General features: G+C 39.0%; 1 protein-coding gene across 3 annotated transcripts in view; it reads right to left on the bottom strand.

Moving 5' to 3' along the window:
* Nucleotides 1-21,691, bottom strand: part of sh3d21 (SH3 domain containing 21) — a 91,587-nt gene that overhangs the window by 11,161 nt on the left and 58,735 nt on the right. For all 3 annotated transcript variants that reach the window (XM_039740594.1, XM_039740597.1, XM_039740596.1), the window contains 6 exons: nucleotides 19,808-19,894; nucleotides 16,466-16,574; nucleotides 12,387-12,448; nucleotides 7,363-7,469; nucleotides 1,718-1,804; nucleotides 144-328 (listed from right to left, as the gene is read on the bottom strand). In XM_039740594.1, the coding sequence (XP_039596528.1) occupies nucleotides 144-328; nucleotides 1,718-1,804; nucleotides 7,363-7,469; nucleotides 12,387-12,448; nucleotides 16,466-16,574; nucleotides 19,808-19,894 (637 nt within the window). The remainder of the gene's footprint in view (nucleotides 1-143; nucleotides 329-1,717; nucleotides 1,805-7,362; nucleotides 7,470-12,386; nucleotides 12,449-16,465; nucleotides 16,575-19,807; nucleotides 19,895-21,691) is intronic.

Here is a 21,691-nt window from a genome sequence, read left to right as displayed (position 1 = left end):
AATTAAAATTGTAGTACTGATATAAAACAAAATTGGTTTTGGAAATACAACTGAAGATCATCTTTTAATACCAAATTCCATTCCAAAGTGTTTAAACTGTAACAATGACCTACTGAATAAAACTATGAGGAAAACAAACTTACATATACTGGTTCCTAAGCAAATCCATCCCCAAGCTGAGCTCCTCGATCTCTTTCTTGAGCTTCTCTAGACAGATGGTTTCCTCTCCCTTTACTCTCGTGTCCAGTTGGGAAGTTAGTATTGGAAGTTGGCAGGTACTGTGGTTGTTCTTTGGTACTGTTGCTATAAGTAACGCCTTTTCTGCAGCCTAATTTAAGAAAGAAATTGTAAATTGATTACTCAATCAAGAATTGAGAACTTGCATCTGCTGCTGGTAACCTAATGACTTAGACAAGCAATAAGCAAGCAGAAGGCTAATAGCTATGAGGAAGCCTCAAGTATGTCAAAATTACCATAAGTACTATACATTCCATATTCAGCATATACTAGACTATATTTTAAAATATGTGACAGGGAAAGAAAAGCTTACTGTCAATAAACATTAAGTGGCATTTTGAACACACATAATATATGCCTGAAAATGAGTTCTTCAATCCTTTTTTAATCAATCAATCAATCAATCAATCAACATTTATTTATATAGCACATTTTCATACAAAAAAATGTAGCTCAAAGTGCTATTATAAACATATTTATGACAGTATACACCTTACTGGGTTTACAGTAAATACAGTGAAGACTCTGCTGCACTTTACGTAACACAGATTGTGGAGTGTAGCGGCTGACGACATAGTAGATGTAGTGGCGGAGGTTTATAAAAACAAGATGGTAACTAAGTCAATAACTTTCTAGCAGTAGTCTGTATCAGGAATTTTTTTTACCATCAATTGTGTGTATATTAAGCAAATTTCATTTTCCCCTTTGAGGGTAGAGACTTATGGAAATGGGTGAACTAACCATCGTCTAACAGCACATTCAAACTTCAGTGCACTTTCAATAAATAGGATGCATTTAATGCAGTAAGGAAGAGTGTGGCATCCAGCTCCCAACAACTCATGTATTTAGCTGTTGTCGCATATGTGTGTGCCTGGGGATCACTTCAGTGGCTCTGCTGGGGTAAGCTATACCAGTCCGGTACGAGAGGGGGCACTGACGCTAACTATATACACTATATATATATATTGTTTTAATACCCGCAGTTCCAAGAAGGCAGTCAAAGAGGACACCTAGCCCTGCATACGGTGCCCATAGCTGGTCCCACTCCTTCCACTCTGGACACCTTAAAAATGGACAATTCACAAAAGGTGGAATCTCAATGAGCTGTCTTGTGCCCAATGCACCATTTCTTTTGTTTTGGTTGAGCTGATTGAACGGAGTTACCAGGCTGGTGCCCCAGCACTCTCTTTTGTTTTCTCTGGTCTTCACACTATTTAAAATCTGAAATGATTTTGGAATATACCTAACGGATTGAAAAATAATCTGTGTCCATTTCTTCATGCAGTAATTTTAGTAAAAAGCCTCCATCTCCAGGTTGTATGCAACTTTGCATGTGTTAACATTGAATTTAAAATCTGAATATTTATGTCACTGACAGTTTTCACAGTGAAAAATGATGATTTGCATCTTTTGTATAAAAGGGTGAAGATCTGTTGTGAAGGTTACAATACCAGACTGATGACTGACTCTAAGACAGTACCTTTGGAAGACCTGGTTTTCCACTGGATGGCTCGTTATCTTCAGTTTTTTCATTTATTTCAACTTCTTTCTTAGCACAATCTTGAATCTACAATTCATCAACAATATTATTAGACAGATAGACAGACAGGAAGGAAGACAGACAGACTACAGACAAACATATACGGTTGTGTAGGCAGGTAGTTAGGTAGGTCTGTCTTTTGGTTAGAATTCAAACCACAGTAGTGCATGATCAGTTTTCATACCTGAATAGTTAGCATGTGAAACTTTCCACAGTCACACTTACACAAGCTGCCACTCTAAATAACAGTTGATTCACTCTCTAGACTTATTGGGCAAGCATTTGTCTTAAATGATCTAAAACTTGAACAAATCGATGTTTCTTTGAATGTAACAGAGTTGCCTGGACACTAATGAGACATTTATTCACATAGCTCTCCAAACTGAGACTGGGTAAGTTTTAAAGTGCTGATTATTGTTTAGTACTTCTTAACTGTCTTTTGAAAATGTTATGTGATTTTATTTTTAATGAGATTGTGATCTTTAAGCTAAAATAAAACAAAACTGGTCAACAATGGACTTACCTGGCTGAATAAATGTTAACCAAGTCAACTATATAATAAAACACTACTGTGTGTTTGATCACTTTGAGCAATCTGATTGGCCAGTTTGGCTTTGGTCACTCAGTAGTAGGGATGAAGACATGATACTTTAGAGGTGCAAAGATCAAATCCTGACATTCTGTTCTTATATTTACAAAAAAATAAGTTAAAATGGAGCATTTCAATGACAACAAAATGAATACAGTAAATTACCAAGCGACCTTGTATCACTAAATATTAATAAGGAACAACCTAAGTGGCTCTCAAAGATGGGAAGTATACACAAGAATACGGATGATTTTTCACAGTGGGTATTGAGGGTCCTTTTAATGGTGGCAATCGAAAATCGTACAGGAGGCGAGCGAGGTGTCTTGAAATTACAGATCCTGAGAAACAGGCTTTACGGGAACATGACTGAGAGGGGGAACCGCCGGGTCAGAGAGATTGAGACACACGAGGAGACCTAGGAAAGGCATAGAAAAAACGCTGAAGGTACACGTAAGGTATGAGAGGTTGACATACACTAAGGTACCAAGGAGCAGTGAGGAATGTTTACAAATACATGTACAGCAAGAGAGCTTGACGCACACAAAGATACTGTGGCAAGGTTCAAGGTCAAGTCGCTGAGAGAGAGGTTAGGGGCAGGCACTGATACAGCGCATTGCTGCTCCTACCTCACGACAAACCAACTCAGGGTCCAGATTAGGACCCGAGTGCAGCCATGCAACGGGTGACACCAAAGCACCACACCAGTTCAGATGGAGGGGAACCAGTGTGAGGTTTTTTGTGGTGGCTGGAGTGCCAATGCTGTCACCAACCCCCAGGTTTTTCCCTGCAGGTTGGAGGGCCTACATACAGGGATGGATGCAGATTAACGTCATACCCAGGCCAGAGCAATTGCAGGTTAACGACCTTGCTCAATTGCCCAACAGAGCAGAGTCCATTTTGGCATTTACGGAATTCAAACCGTCAACCTACCGATTGCCAGTGCAGATCTCTAGCCTCAGAGCCACCACTCCGCCCACAAGAGGGTACAAGAGGTGGGCATATATCATACTGAGCCAGTGTTTACACAGGCCAGATACAAATGGCTGTATCAAAACTCGAGACAAGAGACGATGTGAAGGTGATAGTAATAGTGATACAAGAAACAGAGTGTATAGAGGCGTCCTGTAGACTAGAATGAGGCTTATTGGGTAGGGTAGGGGATACGGCAACAGTAGGTTTTGGTGTCATTACATACAGTACATTATACATAATGTATTTGATAGTATAGTTATATAAAGAAAATAAATAGAAAGAGAATTATTTATATTTTATACTATTTCAATTAAGCTTTTTAAAAATTTGTTAACTAAATTAAATTAGGGCGGCACGGTGGCGCAGTGGTAGCGCTGCTGCCTTGCAGTTAGGAGACCCGGGTTCGCTTCCCGGGTCCTCCCTCGGAGTTTGCATGTTCTCCCGTGTCTGCGTGGGTTTCTTCCGGGCGCTCCGGTTTCCTCCCACAATCCAAAGACATGCACGTTAGGTGGACTGGCGATTCTAAATTGGCCCTAGTGTGTGCTTGGTGTGTGGGTGTGTTTGTGTGTGCCCTGCGGTGGGTTGGCACCCCTGTGACCCTGTATTTGGATTCAGCGGGTTAGAAAATGGATGGATGGATAAATTAAATTATTCCTGTTAATCTTTTAAAAATGTAGTTATATTTACAACAACTACCACATTATTAAATTTTTTTTACTTACATATTAATCATATCATATCAAATATTTTATTTTTTATTTCTACTGCCTGTCTTTGACAGGTAAGCGTAGTTAGTGATATATAAAGACAAGGAAGTTTAACGGCACATGTTTCCACAAAGACCCCACAGCCTTCACCTGATCTACAGGATAAAAAGTGAACTCCTGTATCGAAGGTGAACAAAAACCATGAAATGATTAAGTTAATCTAAGAAACTCTTTTATGAATGCTGAGATTGTGGCATTTTCTAAAACCATTCATGCAAACCACCTTATTAATTTAAATAACACATACAGTATGTTCACAATTTAGACAGTACCTCATTTTTTTTTTCTTTACTTCGTTCACCATTTAAGTGTAAACAAACACACAAAAGAAATCTTTACATATTAGGCACTCTTTAAATAAACTGCAAAGTTCAATGCAATCTCTGATGAGGGATTTTATGCTATTGTGGATGTGCAAACATTAATGAAACGTACCTAGAAGAGTTCAAAATGTGGCTAAGAACATACCATACATTACAATGGGGCTGCTTATGTAGAGAAAGAGGCAAACTAAAAAAGACTTTTAAATCCTGAATGAAAGAAGGGAAGCTGATGGCAGCTGTTTCTTTAAAATAGATTGTTTGAAGCGAGCTTGTAAATGTAGTAGAACAGGAAACAGGTTAAAAATAGGTTTGATGTTGACTATACTGAACTTCAGAGTATATATAAATATGTACACACCACACAGAAATTTCCAACGGTGTAAATTAAAAACAGCCCAGGAAGGACTTTAAATGACAACCCAGATAATTTTTTGGAAATGCCTGGAGCTGTAAACGGTCTGTTCTTACTAACATTACTTACATTTTTTGAAAGCATTACAAAGTAAGTGCATGTGATGTATTGGAAACGTATCCACACATTTTAGAGATGATACCAGTTTTAAAAAGACTGCAATCCAGTTATTTGCGTTTCACATTATCACTTGCCACTAAGATGAACTTTTAACATTGTATTTAAAAATTCTTTCTAACCTCTCAATCTTACCAATGTCCAATATCTACATCTGTGCTGATGTTTTCCATGGACCAGACCGCCATGTTTAATAATCCTAAATAGGTCATGCATACAGAGTATACCATATGATGGGTTTAAAATGAGCAAGAAGATACGTGAAAAGCCATCATTAACATAAACGATCAGCTAAGTAGGTGACACAAGCAGGATTCAGAGCACTACGACTGACTGTTCTGGTTAAAACCATCCATCCATTTTTGAAATCTGCTTATCTTTTCAGAGCCAAAGAAGCAACAAGCAGAATGTAGGAGCCCAATGTGGACATAATGGCCTCCATAACTCGCATACAAACCCACAGCAGACTAGTTTACAAACACCAGATAACCGACAGTAACAACATGCACTTTACTTAGGGAATGTAACTAGAGAAAATAAAAAAAGAAATTAAAAATTAAAAAATAAAATACAGACATCATGCAGTAGGTCATACAGCCACATGGCAACAATGCTATCCATTTAGAAAATTCACAAAACAGTCAAATGAAATGAAGACTACAGTCATACTCACATACTGTAATCCAAGTTAGCTGATATCAAATAGAGATTTACCTGACTCCTCTTCTGAAGATATTCATTCATCAATTCCATTATTAAAACTGAGAAGATTACATAAGATGTCTGACAGACAAGAGGACCATTCAGTTTGTCGTCATTTGGTTAGCTAAGTTTAAAAGCTGCCAAGGCTTCTCCTTCAGCTACGTGACTCAGTAGTTGTTCCAAAATCCCCGACTCTCTATTGTGAAGCGACACATTTCAGTTTCATCAGTATCTGAATTAACTAAAAAAATTATTCTGTCTGCTCGATGACGCTGAGAATTTTTAAGAGGTTGATTCGGTTGTTATTCTGCTTTCCTGCTCAAGACTAACGAGTTTTAATCCCCATAGTGTATTAAAGTATGACAGGCTCTTTAACTTGGCGACACACCTATATGGATTGAAGAGATGTTATGTTTTTTGTGTTGCATGGTAACTAGTGATCAGTTCCAGTGGTATTTAAAAGAAGAATATCAGTATTAAGGCTCTAATGAAAACTTTCAAATACATATTAAAATACTCTAAAGACCAAGCACTTCTGATTCCCTATTACTTCCAACCGATCATTAAAATGTTAGTGAAAATGTAGATGAAGTGTTGAGCAGTTTACGAATATGGCACTGCTACTTCTCCTTATCAACACTAATGGGGCTCTGGTTCGGCTGCTGACCTGCCAACAAGTCTCCGTAAAGAGTATTTAGTATATTCCAGGTCACTGAAAGTTGTTTACTTTTATTAGTTTTGTTTTTTGCTTATCCTTTATAAAAACATCTTGTATCTAGGAGCAGTTGTCACGTATTTCTGTCAAGACAGGGTGGGTCATGAATTGTGTGACAAACAGATTCCAACCATATGTGCTTATTTCCTGTTAAACACACACTTTCACTTTAAACAGTTTCCAAGCTTTTGACCTTTAGTAGTTTTAGTTTTGATTTGGTTTTGGGAAGATTGCTTGATGAGTAGTGGCTTAACATAAACAGGTCAATTTAAGAAGGTTGGGTGGACTTGAATCTTTGGATTTGGATAATACACCAATATCAAGGAAAGCTTTTTTTAATTATATTATTCAATCAATCAGAAGGGACATATTTTATGTAGAGATCCATGGTGCTTCATACCCATATTGACTCTGAACAATCTTAGAGGAAGGTGAGCACACACGAGCAATGCAAACAGGCTTGAATGGCAACTAACATGAGCCATAATATAGTTACTGAACAAGATCACAGGGCAGCCAACCATTTCTGTAACTTGCTTGCTCCACAGGAAACAAGAATCTGTCCTGGCGGAATAAGGAGCAAGACAGGAGCAAACAATGGATGGTGTGAAAGTCCATTATAGGGCATAATCATGCATTCACACTCACTTGCATAAGCCAATTTAAAGTTACTCATAAGCCAGCCACACATCTTTTGGGTGTGTAAACCCTGAGGAAAACTCATGCAGACTCCACACAAATGGCGACCGGGCTGGGAGTTGAGCCAGCAGCAATAATCTTCATACCAAAGTGCTGCCCCGGTGAATAACGTGATTGTCATGGGTCTGAATAATCACTCACATGCCTGTAATGCACCGGTAAGCTTGAAAACAGTACATCAATAAGCCTGGATGGAGTTAATATAAACAGAAAGAAGAAATAAAAAAAACAAGTGTAAAAGTATAGATGTCACCTCATCTAATACATAGTTACCAATTAGTTTTCTTACTTTTGTACCCGTATTGTGTGTTGGGAGTCTTCTTCCTTGAGGTTTAGCACGGTTTGCAGTGGGATGACTCAGTTTCTCTGAGGTCACATGAATTCCATCAAATTCATCTGCATTAAAATGAAAAGGAGGGCAAATGTTTGTCATTCTTGAATTATTGCTGTCAAAATGCCAGTAAAAGGAAAGAAAACCTGTTCTACAAGTTTAACCTCCTACGCAGTTTTTCAAAACACTGAGCTGAGATGGATGTAGAGTCAAGTGAGAGCCAATGGTTTTAGTCATCTTAACCTGTGGCACTATGAAGATAACCTAACTCTCCAAAATCAGAAACCACCTTATGTGTGATTTGATATGGATTTGAACAGATCCAGCAGACATCCAGAACTTCCTCTAGAAGCTACTATTAGACCTTGCCAGAAATCTTCCTATCCTCTTTATATTAGTATGGTCTTTAGGTGAATAAGATGACAAAGTGAAAAACAGGATTGATTTCTAAATTTTTTTAAAAATAAAATATTGACACAAGAAACCAGACCTTTTGCTATGAACGCTTGCAATCTGGCTCAGGTGTATCCCTTTCTATTAGGCACCACCGAGATATTTCTACGCCTTGTTTGCAGTCCACCTGTGGTAAATTTAACCTGAATACGAAAGGCCATAGAAGGTCTCATAGCTGACAATGTGTATGAGAGCAGAAACCAAGCCATGGGGGTAAAATGATTGCTTGTTGAGTTTAGAGACAAGATTGTGTCAAGGTGCAGATCTGGAGAAGACAATTCCTGTAGCACTGAAGTAGGGCTGCCAACTCTCTTTTTCTGAAAATGAGGACATGTGGGTCAAAAAATGAAGACTTTTGAGGACGCCTTTCCCTATGTTGTCATAATACGCCTTTATACTGCCTTATGGTTTTTTAAAAAGATATAAACCTTTAGTAACAGTTTATCACTATTATTATGATATGATGGCTACAATCACAGTCAGTGGCAAACTAATAAGCCATTAAATATTTTGAATACATCGAGCCTCTTAAATGAACAGATTTCATTACTTCCATTCTTATTTGGATAGCTTAACTGTGGTAAACCTGTGAAAAATTATACACATGATAAATACACTTGTAGTAAAATAAAAATAATTTTACTCTTTCCAATTTAGCTTATTTGTATTTATCTACATTTTTTTTATATTTTTCCAGTGAAGCTATTTTTCTCAGTAAATCTGATATAATCTGATAAAACAAGGATATTTGTTATTCAAGTAGTCTGTGAACTTGCACTTTCTTTTCGGCATAATGGGTATTCCTGAATTTATGTAAATGAAAGAATTATGAAAATGTGAAATTACTTGAAGAAGTGACTTATTACTTGATCAACAGATAACTAAAAATATATTGCATTTATATGACTGAATAAATGTGTGATTTTTTTTTAATTAACTGAAACTTTAATAGTTGACTCATTCATTTACAATTATAAATCCATTTTGAAACAACGGGTGGTAATAACAATATTTTCCATGAACATATTACAAAGCAGTACTTGACGGACTGGCACTTGGATTTGTGAAAGTTTTTGTTTAACCAAGCAGCTGACAGAAGAATTGAAAATAAGATCTCACACAGAAAATCTGAAATTGTAACTTCTATTTTGAATAAATTCACTTAGTTATGGTGAATTAGGATTACAAATAATTAAAGAAAGGAGCAACATTTATAATGAGCTGTCTACTTGCCAAGAAGATAAAGCGGAATACAAAAGATAAAGTGAAAAAGCCAAGCTGGACAGACATTGACTATTCTCATCAATATCAATGTTGTTTAAAATCGGAACTAACGTAAAGATTCTGGGGGAAAAAAATGTGCGCACTACTTCCACAAATGCAGATTGGTGTACGGCTTTCAAATGTTACCAATGATAAGGATATGGAGATTTTCAAATTTTAGGAACCAAAATTCTGGACATTCTTTCAAAATTTTATATATTCCTCCTGGATAGTCCATGGCACGTTAAAAATGAGGACATGTCCGGGAAAATGAGGATGGTTGGAACAGCCAAGATTTTTCCTAGAGCTGGTGGTTCTTGGTAACAGAGATGACCAAGAACCCAATGGTCACTCTGGCTGAGCTACTGAGAACCTCTGTGAACATGGGAGAAACTTTCTGAAGAATAACCATTACTGCAACATGCTACCAATCAGAGCCTGTTACAGACAGTGGCCAGATACAAGTCTCTTCTCAGTAACAGAAGCCTACTTAGATTCTGCAGCGCCACCTAAAGGACTCTAAGAGTGTAAGAAACATGAATCTCTGGTCGGCTGAAACCAAGATTCGTGTTATGTTTGGAGTAAACTAGGAACTGCTCAACACCATTCCAGCGGTGAAACATGGTGGTGGCAGAATCATGATGTGGAGTTGTTCTTCAGTGGCAGGGACTGGGAGTCTAGTGCAGGTCAAGGGAAGGCTGAACAGAGAGAAATACAGTGATATTCTTAAAGACAATCTGCTCCAGAGCACTCAGACTGGGTTCACCACCCAGCAGGACAATGACACTAAGACAACACAGGAATGGCTTAGGGACAAATCTGAGAATGTCCTCGTGTTGCCAAGGCAGATCTTGGACTTAAACCCAATTGAACATATGTGGAAAGACCTCAAAATAGCTGTCCACGGACGGTCTCCATCCAACCTGACAGACAGCAGGAAATCCCCAAATCCAGGTGTGTGAAGCTTGTCGTACAAACCCAAGAAGAGTCCAGGCTGGAATCACTGCCAAAGGGCTAAAACAAAGTGCCAAGTAAAGGGCCTGAATACTTGTATCAATATGATATTTCAGTTTTTTAATTTTAAATTATTTTACCAAAAATGTATAAAATTCTGTTTAAACTGTCATTCTGGGGCATTGAGTGTTGCTTGAATTGGGAAAAAATGAATTTAAATCATTTTAGCACAAGGCGGCAACACAGCAAAATGTGCAAAAAGTGAACGGGTTTGAAAACCTTCTGCAACCAGTGTAAATACAGTACAGGATACATTTGTATACAATTACAGTAGAACACATATTCATATATGCTATAATAACACTTACACATACCTAATATTAAATCAAGGTAGTCACCCAAATACTGCACAGAGTACATACAGTACACATGCAGTACAACCCAGAATACTCCGACTTACAGCAGAGAGCACACACTGTACACTAATATAGCTCAGGACACATGCACACTACAACCCCAGCAAAAAAAAAAGAAAAAAAAAAAAACAAATCCAATTCTTCTGACTTCTCTTATCTTTTAAATGTTCAGTATTTATATGTCAAAGGAATGTAAATAATAAAAAAGTGGTTTTGGACTTTTCTGGAAATCAGTGGCTTCACAGTGCATGCTACCAGTTCATTTACTTCACTTAATTACCTAGGAAGCCAGACCTAGACCACCTGCAACAGGTGTACAGGGTCAGCCCACCCTGAGCCTACAATTCTAATCCATAGCAGGCCACAACGAAATGCACACCTCCAAATAAACAGATTCAGACACACTTTCACATATATTTTGCTCTAGTCTTATCATTTTTAACTCAAAAAGGAGTTGTTTTCTCCACAGCTCTCACTTGGGAGTAATTCCAAAATAGAAGTCACTCAGCTAATCTTTGGATTGTGGGAGAAAATGAAGAATCCCCAAGGGAAATTTACACAAACATGCAAATTCCAAAAAGCTCAGAATTAAATGGGGGTCCCCAAGCGGAGGAGCCAGCTGTCCATCTGATTTATGGCTGAAGTTTGAAATGTCTTGTACTCTCTTACTTGGTTATACAATTAATAAAATATGGTAGCTATGGATGAACAGGCAGTGATGTATGTGGCAGGGTATTCTATCGGAGACATAAGTCTCATGGCAGAATATTAGCACTGGCTCTCCTTCACCCTTACGCAACAAGTCTAAATCAGAAAAGGTAGCTGGAAAACCAGCCAAAATTACAGTCCAAATCGGAGAAGAAACCGAGGGGTCCAGTGTCCCAGCTCTGTGCTTCATTACATCAACCTCTTTTAAAAAAGCAACGTCAGTAAAGGAAGCAGCAAGCAGTTCAGTGGGCTGAAGGAGTTAAATAAAACTCTAAGTACCAAAATATTTTAAGATGACACACGGCATTGTCAGAGTGAAAAACAGGGTGATCAAGTCTAATTAACAAAGCAAATACATTAGCAAATGTAAGAAATAAACATCTAACATTGTGGATAAGATGAAAGGTGCCACAGATAAAGACCTAGGCTGGCTAAATTATGACAAAAATGTGAGATTGCTGGGATTGGAAGCTGGGAGTGAATTTCCTTCTTTACATTTGATTTGTAAATATGATGGGGTGTTTCAAAGGCCAGGCTAATCATCCATCTTTATCAAATTCACTTTAGGGCATCATCAGGTTCAAGGCAAAAATCTACCTACTTTCCTTTAAACCCTCAGATTTCTTGTTTGGCTTTAGGCAGAAGATAAATAATTAACCCCGGATGGAGTGCCAGTCCATCATAGACCATACTCACAAATATCAAGCCAATTTAGAGCTACAATTCATCCTAACATGCACATTTCTACCATGCACAAGGGCACAGTAGTTATCAGGAAGAAAAGCAACCAGAAATGCAGAACCCAGTAAAAAGATTGTGGCGTCTTTAGGTGTGGGGGAAATAAAGAAAAAGAAACTATTCAGTAAGTTTGAGCCCTTAACAGCTAGATGACAATGATTACAGACTAAGAGGCTCACACAAAGGTGCTGGCAGACATGACCTGTAATTACTGGTAATCGCTATGAATCCGTGAAGGACTGGCAAAAAAGATTGCATCAATGGGTCTTTAAAACAAGTCCACTGATTACAGTTGTGCCTGAAGACTAACAGGGGAGCAGCTTCTCTTTTTGGTGTGTCCCAAATTCAAATGAGCCAGTGAACATTTAGAAAGCCTAGAGGGGTCTATGCAATGAAGCCAGAGGTCTTAGAGAAGAAGGGATGACAGGTTCATCCTTGTTAAACTGTTACCTGTTTCTTTAGGATGATCCTTTTCATTTTCGACAAGTACTGAAGGCTGGTCCTCATTCGCCCTACAATTTATAAACAAAATAAAAATGCATAAAAAATATACGCTCACTTACAAAGAAATGAGCAGTCTCTAATTTTTATGGTAGTTTCATTTTAATAGAGAGAGACAGAACATCAACCAAAAATCCAGAAAAAACACATTACATAAAAGTTATAAATTGATTTGCATGTCATTGAGTGAAATGAGTATTTGATCCCCTACAACCCAACAAGAATTCTGGCTCCCATGGATTGGCGGTGTGCCCGTGTGGCCCACAGATTACAATCAATCAATCAATAACAGATACTCCTGATCTCAACTCATTATGTGTTGTCACACACGCCCGCATGGGAGTCAGCAGCATATAAACCCGATGATCCTCTTGGTCTTCAGTCTGTTATATGACTCGATTTGAAGAGACTACACTCGTTTTTTCACCTAAAGATATTTTGCTCATAGCCAACCTGACAATATATGGGCGGATCCCCCGTAACCTTTATCTTGTTCTCTTTGTTTTCTTACAGTGTATAAAGCACACCTGTCCACAGAATCAAGTTCTTCCATTCCAACATCTCCACCACCATGGGCAAGTCCAAAGAGTTGTCAAAGGACATCAGGGACAAGATTGTGGACTATCAGCAAGAATCTTGGTAAGAAAGTGACAACTGTTGGTACGATTATTCAGAAATAGAAAAAATATACAATGACCAAATATCACCCTTGGATCTCCATGCAAGATCTTGCCTCATGGGGTGAGGATGATCATGAGAAAGGTGAGCCCAAAACTACACGGGGGGAGCTTGTTAATGATCTGAAGGCAGTTGGGACCACAGTCACCACCACTGGTAACACACTATGCCATAATGGATTGAAATCTTGCAGAGCCCGCAAGGTCCCCCTGCTCAACAAGGCACATGTACAGGCCTGTCTTACGTTTACCAGTGAACATCTAAATGATTCAGAGAAGGCTTGGGAGAAAGTGCTGTGGTCAGATGAAACCAAAATCAAGCTCTTTGGCATTAGCTTGTCCTGCCGTGTTTGGAGGAAGAGAAATACTGAATATGACCCAAAGAACACCATCCAGACAGTCAAGCACAGAGGTGGAAACATTATACTACATGACGACTTCACTGCATTGAGGGGCCAATGGATGGGGCCATGTACCGTAAAATCTTGGACGAGAACCTCCTTCCCTCAGCCGGAACATTGAAGATGGGTCATGGATGGATCTTCCAGCATGACAATGACCTAAAACATACCTCCAAGGCAACAAAGGAGTGGCTAAAGAAGAAGCACATTAAGGTCATGGAGTGGCCTTGTCAGTCTCCAGACCTCAATCCTATAGAAAATCTGTGGCGGGAGCTGAAGCTTTAAATTGCCAAGCGGCACCCAAGAAAAAAGGATTTAGAGAGTTTCTGTAAAGAGGAGTGGGCCAAACTCCCTCCTAAGATGTGTGCAAACTTGGTGTCTTACTGCTGTGCTTGCCAACAAGGGTTTCTCCACCAAGTACTAAGTCATGTTTTGCTTGGGTATCAAATACGTATTTCTCTCAATAAAATGCAAATCAATTTATAACTTTTATGCAATACGTTTTTCCTGGATTTTTGGTTGATGTTCTGTCTCTCTCCATTAAAATGAAACTACCATAAAAATTAGAGACTATTCATTTCTTTGTAAGTGAGCAAAACGTACAAATTCAGCAGGGGATCAAATAATTATTCCCCCCCACTGTAAGTAAAGATTATTAATAAGAAAAAAAACCAAACAAAAACAGTAACTGACAAATAAACTTTTTGGGATGCATTGTGTAGCTGTCAACTGTTATGCTTCTCTTGGCTACCTCAACATTTTTTTCAGTTCTCCGTTACTTGAAGCAAAGCCTCGACATCCTGTTTTTGTGGTAATTCAGAAAGTGTGTGAGGCCAAGCATAAGAAAACGAATGAGACAGGTGTAAAGAACTTCACAGCAGCATGTCTGCCTTAGACGTGTTCATTTAGCACCTTTAATACCACCTGATGATGCAGCTCACACACCAGGATGCAAAAGGACTCATACTTCACTGAAATAGACTGCTTTTAATGTTAACATTGAAGTTGATTTGTCAGAAAACTGATACATAGAATAAGGGTAGCATGGGAAAAAAAGACTGGATTAGTGTAGGATTAAGAGAAAAAAGGAGGCACAGATATGCAAGAAAACGCATGAAGCAGCGGGTCAAATGACAGCACAAAATGACTTTAATTAATCAGCTACGAGTTTAATCATTCTGTGAGTATCAGGAAGTCGTCTAACCTCCTTGTTCTCAGCAGAAAATTAAAACACAAGTAGTCAAGTTAGTTATACCAGCTTAGGACTGGGTGCATTGTAGAAAAGTAACACATACAATTCAGATGTGTACACCTTGTCTACAAATATGGCTGTTTGCTGTAGCTCGTGCCATACACAGTCTGGCTGGAAAGTGATGCCTAGTGGCTAATACACTGGATAGTGAATCACAAATTAGGTGAACCAGTCTTCACCCTCAGCAAACCTGTGTTACTATTGATTAAAACCTGCAAATAATAGTAGAATTTCTTTGTATCTTTGTAATTGTATACCTCTCAGAGATTGTGTTCACTTGAGAAACGTGCCACATAAGCAGTTGAGAAATATATCGGTGTACCTCCACCTCCGGTGAAAGACATTTACCAAACCCACTGCTATAACAGAGACAGTGACATTTTGAAAGACCATTCTGACCTGTTACATGGACTCTTCTCTCTTCTGACGTCTGACAAACAGTACTGAATTTTTCGCTCTGTTTCTGCAAGACTGAGTAACTGTTTCATACCACACTCCATCAGATTCTGAATGCACAAAAATGTCTAGTTCCTGTTTAGCCAGTGTCATCCCAGTGTACTACCTCATTTTAGGCTTTATGTACTAATCATATTACACTTTGGTCTTTTTCAACATCACTTTATCTTTTATTTACTGTTACAATGGGCACACTTATGTCCTTTTATGTGCTTTGATAACCTTATACTTATCACTCTCTCAATGTGGTTCAATGCTGAAAATTGCCTCTGGACAATACTATAAATGATTCAGATGCCACCGCGAGTGGCAGCCTTTCCAGCAGCTCCGTGTACGACTTTATTGTTCTACCTTTTTCCTCTATTTTACTGATCACTCCTATCACTTTCTTTTATGTGTACTCGTTCCCTGGACACTTTTTACTACTTTTTTACTTCTTGGACATGGATTTTTACACGCTGAGACTAGTCTATTCAAGTAGTCAACTTCAAGCACTGAGAAGAAATGCCCGCGCCGGTATGGTTCCCTATTTACCTGATGAGGTAAGAAGGCGGGATTGTGGCAGCAGAGCCGGGGCTAAGGTAAAAGCGAAGCAGCTTGTGAGAAAGTGGCGTTATAAGCCTTCGGTTCCATTCTATAATCCTGGGAAACGTGAACTCACTACTAAATAAGAGCGACGAACAGGGGGTTGGGTCAGGTAAACGTTAACATTATACAAAGTTATTGTCTGTTTTACCTGCATTTTTATCACTCTTTAATGTAATATTGTGTTTTATCAGTTTGCTGCTGCTGGAGTATGAATTTCCCCTTGGGATTAATAAAGTAAGTATCTATCTATCTATCTATCTATCTATATGGTTGTATTGTCTATTTATGGTATTGTCTCTGCCGCACCTTGCACCTTGTTATATGTTGCTGTATGTTGTACTTGGGCCCATGCAGATACGTTGTCTCATCTTACTATGTATGTGTATACAGGTGCTGATGACAATAAAGTAGCCTTGACTTTATGTATTATGTAAAGTTTGTTTATGAATTTTTCTATACATTTTATTACCTTGAAGTTGCAGGTAGCATACACAGTGCAATGGAAGAGTAATATAGTGGCTAATGCATTGAAAGGGGATTTGAATGTGCAAAAAAAAGAAAGAAAATAGAATTGTATGTTCAGGCAGTTGAACAAAGGTCATGTGAATGTGGCAAAGATGGCAGAAGATTTCCAATGAAACCTTTCAGACTTACTTGTTTTTTACTGGCTTGAGCTTCACTGGTGGAGGAACCTTCTTTGGAGGACCTGGAAAAACTTTGTTGAGGTGGTCGATCATAAGCTGGCAGTTCTCCTTTTTATCATCTGTAAGGAAAAAATAAAAGCATGAGAAGGTGTCACATCCAAGTGGCAGCAGTGTGCATTGAAACCAAACGGAATTTATGCGATTCCCATTCAGCTCCTGTCTGGACCCATCTAAAACAGCTCAGTCTAATTCAAGATCTCAGGAGACATCAGCATTACTGTAATGCAGAAACCAACCCAGAACAGACACCAGCCTACTACAATTCCAGTTGGCCAAAGCTGAACAAGTTTGCAGCACACTCCATGAACCTGAGCTCACATTTGAAAGTTAAAAAAAAAAAAATAACAAAAACTAAATTTTGCATGTCCAAGTCACACTGCGGCATCCAAACATCTTGCTTTTATCACACACAGTTACGTATTATAACTAAAAATAAGAAATCAATTTGCCATCACCACATGTGTTGAACCCAATGATCAAATTAAAGAGATCTACTAGTGAGCACAATGTTTGGATCAAACATGGCAATAAAAGGGTTACAAGCCTTATTTTTTCAATTCTACTAATATGAGCTTCCCACTAAATTTAGAGGAAGAAGCTTAAGATCTATAGTGACACTGGCCTACTTCTTGGTTGACCAGTTCACAGGAAATGGCAGCAAAAACAGCTTTAATAATCTGCATGTAAATTCCATTTTACTGCTGACACTTTATTACATACAAAACATATTAATGCATTCGACTGGACACTTACAATTGCAGAAGATAACAAAAACATCAAAACTGCTCAATCTGCACATTTCACAAAGAAACGGTTAAACCACTGCTGCCATGATTGATATTTTAGTGAACACAAGCCTGAAGATTAATAATTCTACTGAGCAGCACCATATATGTCACACTGACACTCATTAGTATGGGTCAATGTCATCAATATTTGATAGAAATTATTACGCAGGCTTAGAAAATAACATGGCAGGTATTTCCAAGGGTTGCAACTGTAGTGTATGCCGAATCTAAATTCAATTTCACCCTAGGGATAAATGTTGTTTGTTTGTTCGTCTCTCTGTCCTATCATGATGGAACATAAGGATGTGCTGGCATCGTGGATGATCAGTTACCTGGTTGGGAGGTCCTCATAATGGATGAAGAATGTCAGTGGGTGGGCATCCCAGCTAAGATAGTTGTTATTCCCTTTACCGGTCGGGATGACATAATAAAAGGACAGAGCGAGGCTGCCTCACACGGTCATTTGCTCTTCCAATACGCGCGGTGGCTGCAGCCCTCCGCTGGGACTACTTGTGTGCACACATGCAGGGCTGTCTAGAAGTTGTAGTCCTGATGGTCAGCCCTGCTGGGTTCATTTGGTGCCGGCAAGGAGAGCTACTAGGAGAGGACTCCTCAAATTTAAAGGGAGTCCACCTGACCCAAAAGTGCTTTCTGGGTGAAATGTTTTGGCGCTGGAAGAACTCCTGGGTTTGGCATTAAAGGCCCCACCCAGGTGAGTTGGAGGCAGGGGAGGAGAAGGGCAATGGGAGTGGAGAAGAAAAGAAAGGAAATGGAGGAAAGATAAGATGTATGTGATATTGAAATGCTTGTAAATAATAATAATGGGTCAATAAAACTCAGCCTTTTGAACTGTAGCTGTGGCTGGAATTTGGGGTTGGAGACGCCCCCCCTACTGGCAACACTAACTAACTAACTAACTAACTAGAACAACATGCCAAATGCCAGCTTCTTGGTAAGATATGCCACTTAGCATCACAAATGTAGGCCTATCTTATAATACAAGTAGCAAGTGTTTGTCGGTTGCTGATTGCATAAAATACTGCTAAAAAGACAATTAAATACGTCTACTTGCCTGTTGTATGGAAGTAGACAGAATATTTCACAGAACAGTGTACTTGAACAGGAATTATGCACAAACACATTTACGTCACTTTGTGAATTTACCTGCATGCTTTTTCAGTTCTGCTTTGCTTTAGAAAATACACAACGTACTCTGCTGTGGAGTAAATATCCATTCTGAAACCTGTGTAAATCAGTCCATTGTGTGGTGGGGCGGCAGCTTATCCCAGTGGTGTGCCCTCGACAGGGCAGGAATGCATTAGAGAGGCAGGCAATGTGAAATCGATAGTTAACCTAAAGCATACATCTTTGGGAAATTGTGAAGAAAACCCAGGCAGAGACAGGGAGAACATGAAATTTCCACACAGACAATTTGGAGACAGGACACTGGATCTAAGAGGCAGCAATGTTAACCACTGTGCCCCTCCAAATTACATATATAGAATGTATAAATCGTGTCTCATTCCTCACTTTGAATTTAAAGGCCAAAATCCAACAATCCAAAAGGATTGCTTTTTTAAACAAGATATGCAAAGTATTAATGGGAGAACATAAGGCTATACTGTAAATACACAGAATAAAAAATGCCCTGGATGCCCCACTGGGCCTGACTAAACTGAGTTCATTCAGAAAGCAGAAATCCTGCCATAAACACCACAATCCTCTCTCCCACCCACCTCCCTTCTGTTTCTCCCACTCAGCCTTTTTTTTTTTTTTTGGATAGACTCTCTTGTTGCCTGTTGAGTCCTTGCCCTAAATGCCCTCCTGACTCTAACCTCAGGAAGCAGCCTTTAAAGCCACACTAGAGGACATCTTGGTGGCCAGCATTCCTAAGCTGTCATTTCTAATTAAGAGGTCTGATAAACTTTCATGCTTTCTGCCATCCATAATATACATCAGGAGCCCATGATTTCCCAACATAAACATCTTGTGGCCAGCTGTTGGTTTGTAGGAATTCTCCTGGATGCCTTCCAATCTCCCACACATCTAACGCCCACAAAGAATTGATTATAGTACCTGCACTGGCACTGAGTGGGTTCAAGTTACAATTGTGGGCACTGCTTTACAAAACTTAAGTGTTGTATACAACTGCCAAGTTAATCTTTCTTCATTTGAAAGGCAGAAGGGATACAATGAAAAACAAAGTAAAGCCTCACCAACATTGTCTAGGAGGTCTGACCTCCTCTGCTCTTAAAAGTAAAAAAAATAAAAAAATCTTTAAGAATTGTCTCCCTGGATTACTTGGGCTCCTTGGCATCGAGCAGGAAGTGGGCAGAGGTTACATACAGTAGCCCTGTAGTATCCTGATGCCTAATCTGCACTAAGTTCAAATTTGGAAGAAAGCAATTTACATAAAATATCAGACACAAGAAGGACAACCTTGTGATGGACTTCCACAATGCTGTCTTTATGAAGTCGGCCCTATCTGTAATTTCGCCACTTACCTTTCTGGTTGACCTTGGCAAGAGTGGCCTCAAGTTTGCTGTGGCCTGCTGCTTTCTTGTCCATATCTGATGCATCTGTTTTGCTTCCTAGAAAGTTACAATTTCAAAATGAAAAAGATTTAGAACTTTTCTGATCAAAGACTTCATGGCATTCTTTAACATGATACAGTATCTTTAAAAATGTCTCAAACACATAAGACATTCAAAGAATAACAGCTGTTAGAGAGTACAATCCTCCATGATGTGCACTCCAAGGTCCTTCCTCTGTCGTCTTAGAGTGCGATGACAAGACAGAAGCAGCTCGCTGTCCAGTCAGCCCTGGGAAAGTGCAGGCTGAATGAAACCTAGGAAATGCAGGATGTTTATGACTCAGGAAATGGTTTCATTTCAGCCTAATTAGTGAATCCCACCGCTCCCAGACTGCACATTTTTTAGTTGGAGTTTTTCTTTCACTCGATTGTGAAAGACACTAGAGCTCAAAGAGCAGGCCTCAGCCAAAAGTGCTGGAGCTCAGCGTGGTGTCCCTGGGAGAAAACCTTTTAACAGAGTCTCATCATGGGAAAAAGGAAATTTTACTAAAGTCAGCAAGCGTCCGACAAATGTGAACTCACTAAAAGCAGGTTATATGAAAATAAAAAGAACCCTAGAATATTCAAGAATATTTTAAATTATAATTACTAAAGTAAATGACTTGTCCCAAGCAGTATCATATAAAAAGTAACTTCTGCTTAATTTCTACAGTTTTCTTAATATTTATTGTTTCTTGAAAGCTGCATAAAATCATCAATAGCCATCCAGTGCAAAATACATACAGTAGATGAAAATATGAATAAATACACATGAAACAGGACTATTGAGGGCATTTTTTTCATAATACTTTAGTTATTCTCCACTATTTATAACATGCAGCTGTTTTAGTTGAGTTATAAGCATACTTTTTAAAGTTGGCTTTGTTCATAACAATTGGCATAAAAAATGGTAAGTGTGATGGACAGCAGTGGTGATCTGACATCCTGGCTGGGATAAAACCTGTACCCTTACCTGGCAGGGAGGCCAGTATAGGGGATGGATTGGGATGGACTATGGCGGCCTCACAAGACTACATGCTCTCCCGACGCACTGGGTGGCAGCATTCCTAAGCCAGTATGCATGTTGGGAGTTGTAGTCCCATGAGGTAGCCCTGCTGGGCTCTATGGGTGCCAACATGGAGAGGTGTTGGGAAGGGCTGTCCATAATTTCAGGGGCTTCTGGCTTGACTAGGAGTGCTTCCTCCTAGATACTGGAAGTATTCCTTGGTTCCTTGGGGAGTAAAAGCTGGCAGACAAGCCAGACTAGGCTCGGCTGTGAGAGAGCTGTGAGAGAGAGAGACCTGTGTCAGGTATTGTAAAATAAAACATCCTCATGCACCAAAACCATGTTTGTGTGGTTGGCTCAAGGATTTGAAGGCTGTGAAACACCCCCCAACAGGCCATGTGACAAAATTGATTTGAGAGGTTTAAGGTTCCTATTTAAACATGGATTTGGATTACATTTGATTACAGAGCACATTGCACATAAAATACAAGTAGAGCAGGAGTATATTTTTGCTTTCAGAATGCTTCTTCTATCAGTGTCTTTGTGATAGTATATATAACAAAATCTGTGGTGAACAAATAAAAGAGTCAGCTGAATTTTAAATCACATATTAATCAGATTACTAGGACAGCATTTTTTCACTTAAGAAACATAGCAAAAGTGAGACCTCTTATATCATTGAAAGATGCTGAGAAATTAGTTCACGCTTTTGTTTTCAGTCGACTAGATTACTGCAATGCACTCCTCTCAGGACTACCCAAAAAAGGCATCAATTGATTGCAACGAGTGCAGAATGAAGCTGCTAGAATC

Source organism: Polypterus senegalus, chromosome 17 (assembly GCF_016835505.1).
Source record: "Polypterus senegalus isolate Bchr_013 chromosome 17, ASM1683550v1, whole genome shotgun sequence".
Lineage (NCBI taxonomy): Eukaryota > Metazoa > Chordata > Cladistia > Polypteriformes > Polypteridae > Polypterus > Polypterus senegalus.
This window is presented reverse-complemented; position numbering and strand designations above follow the sequence as displayed.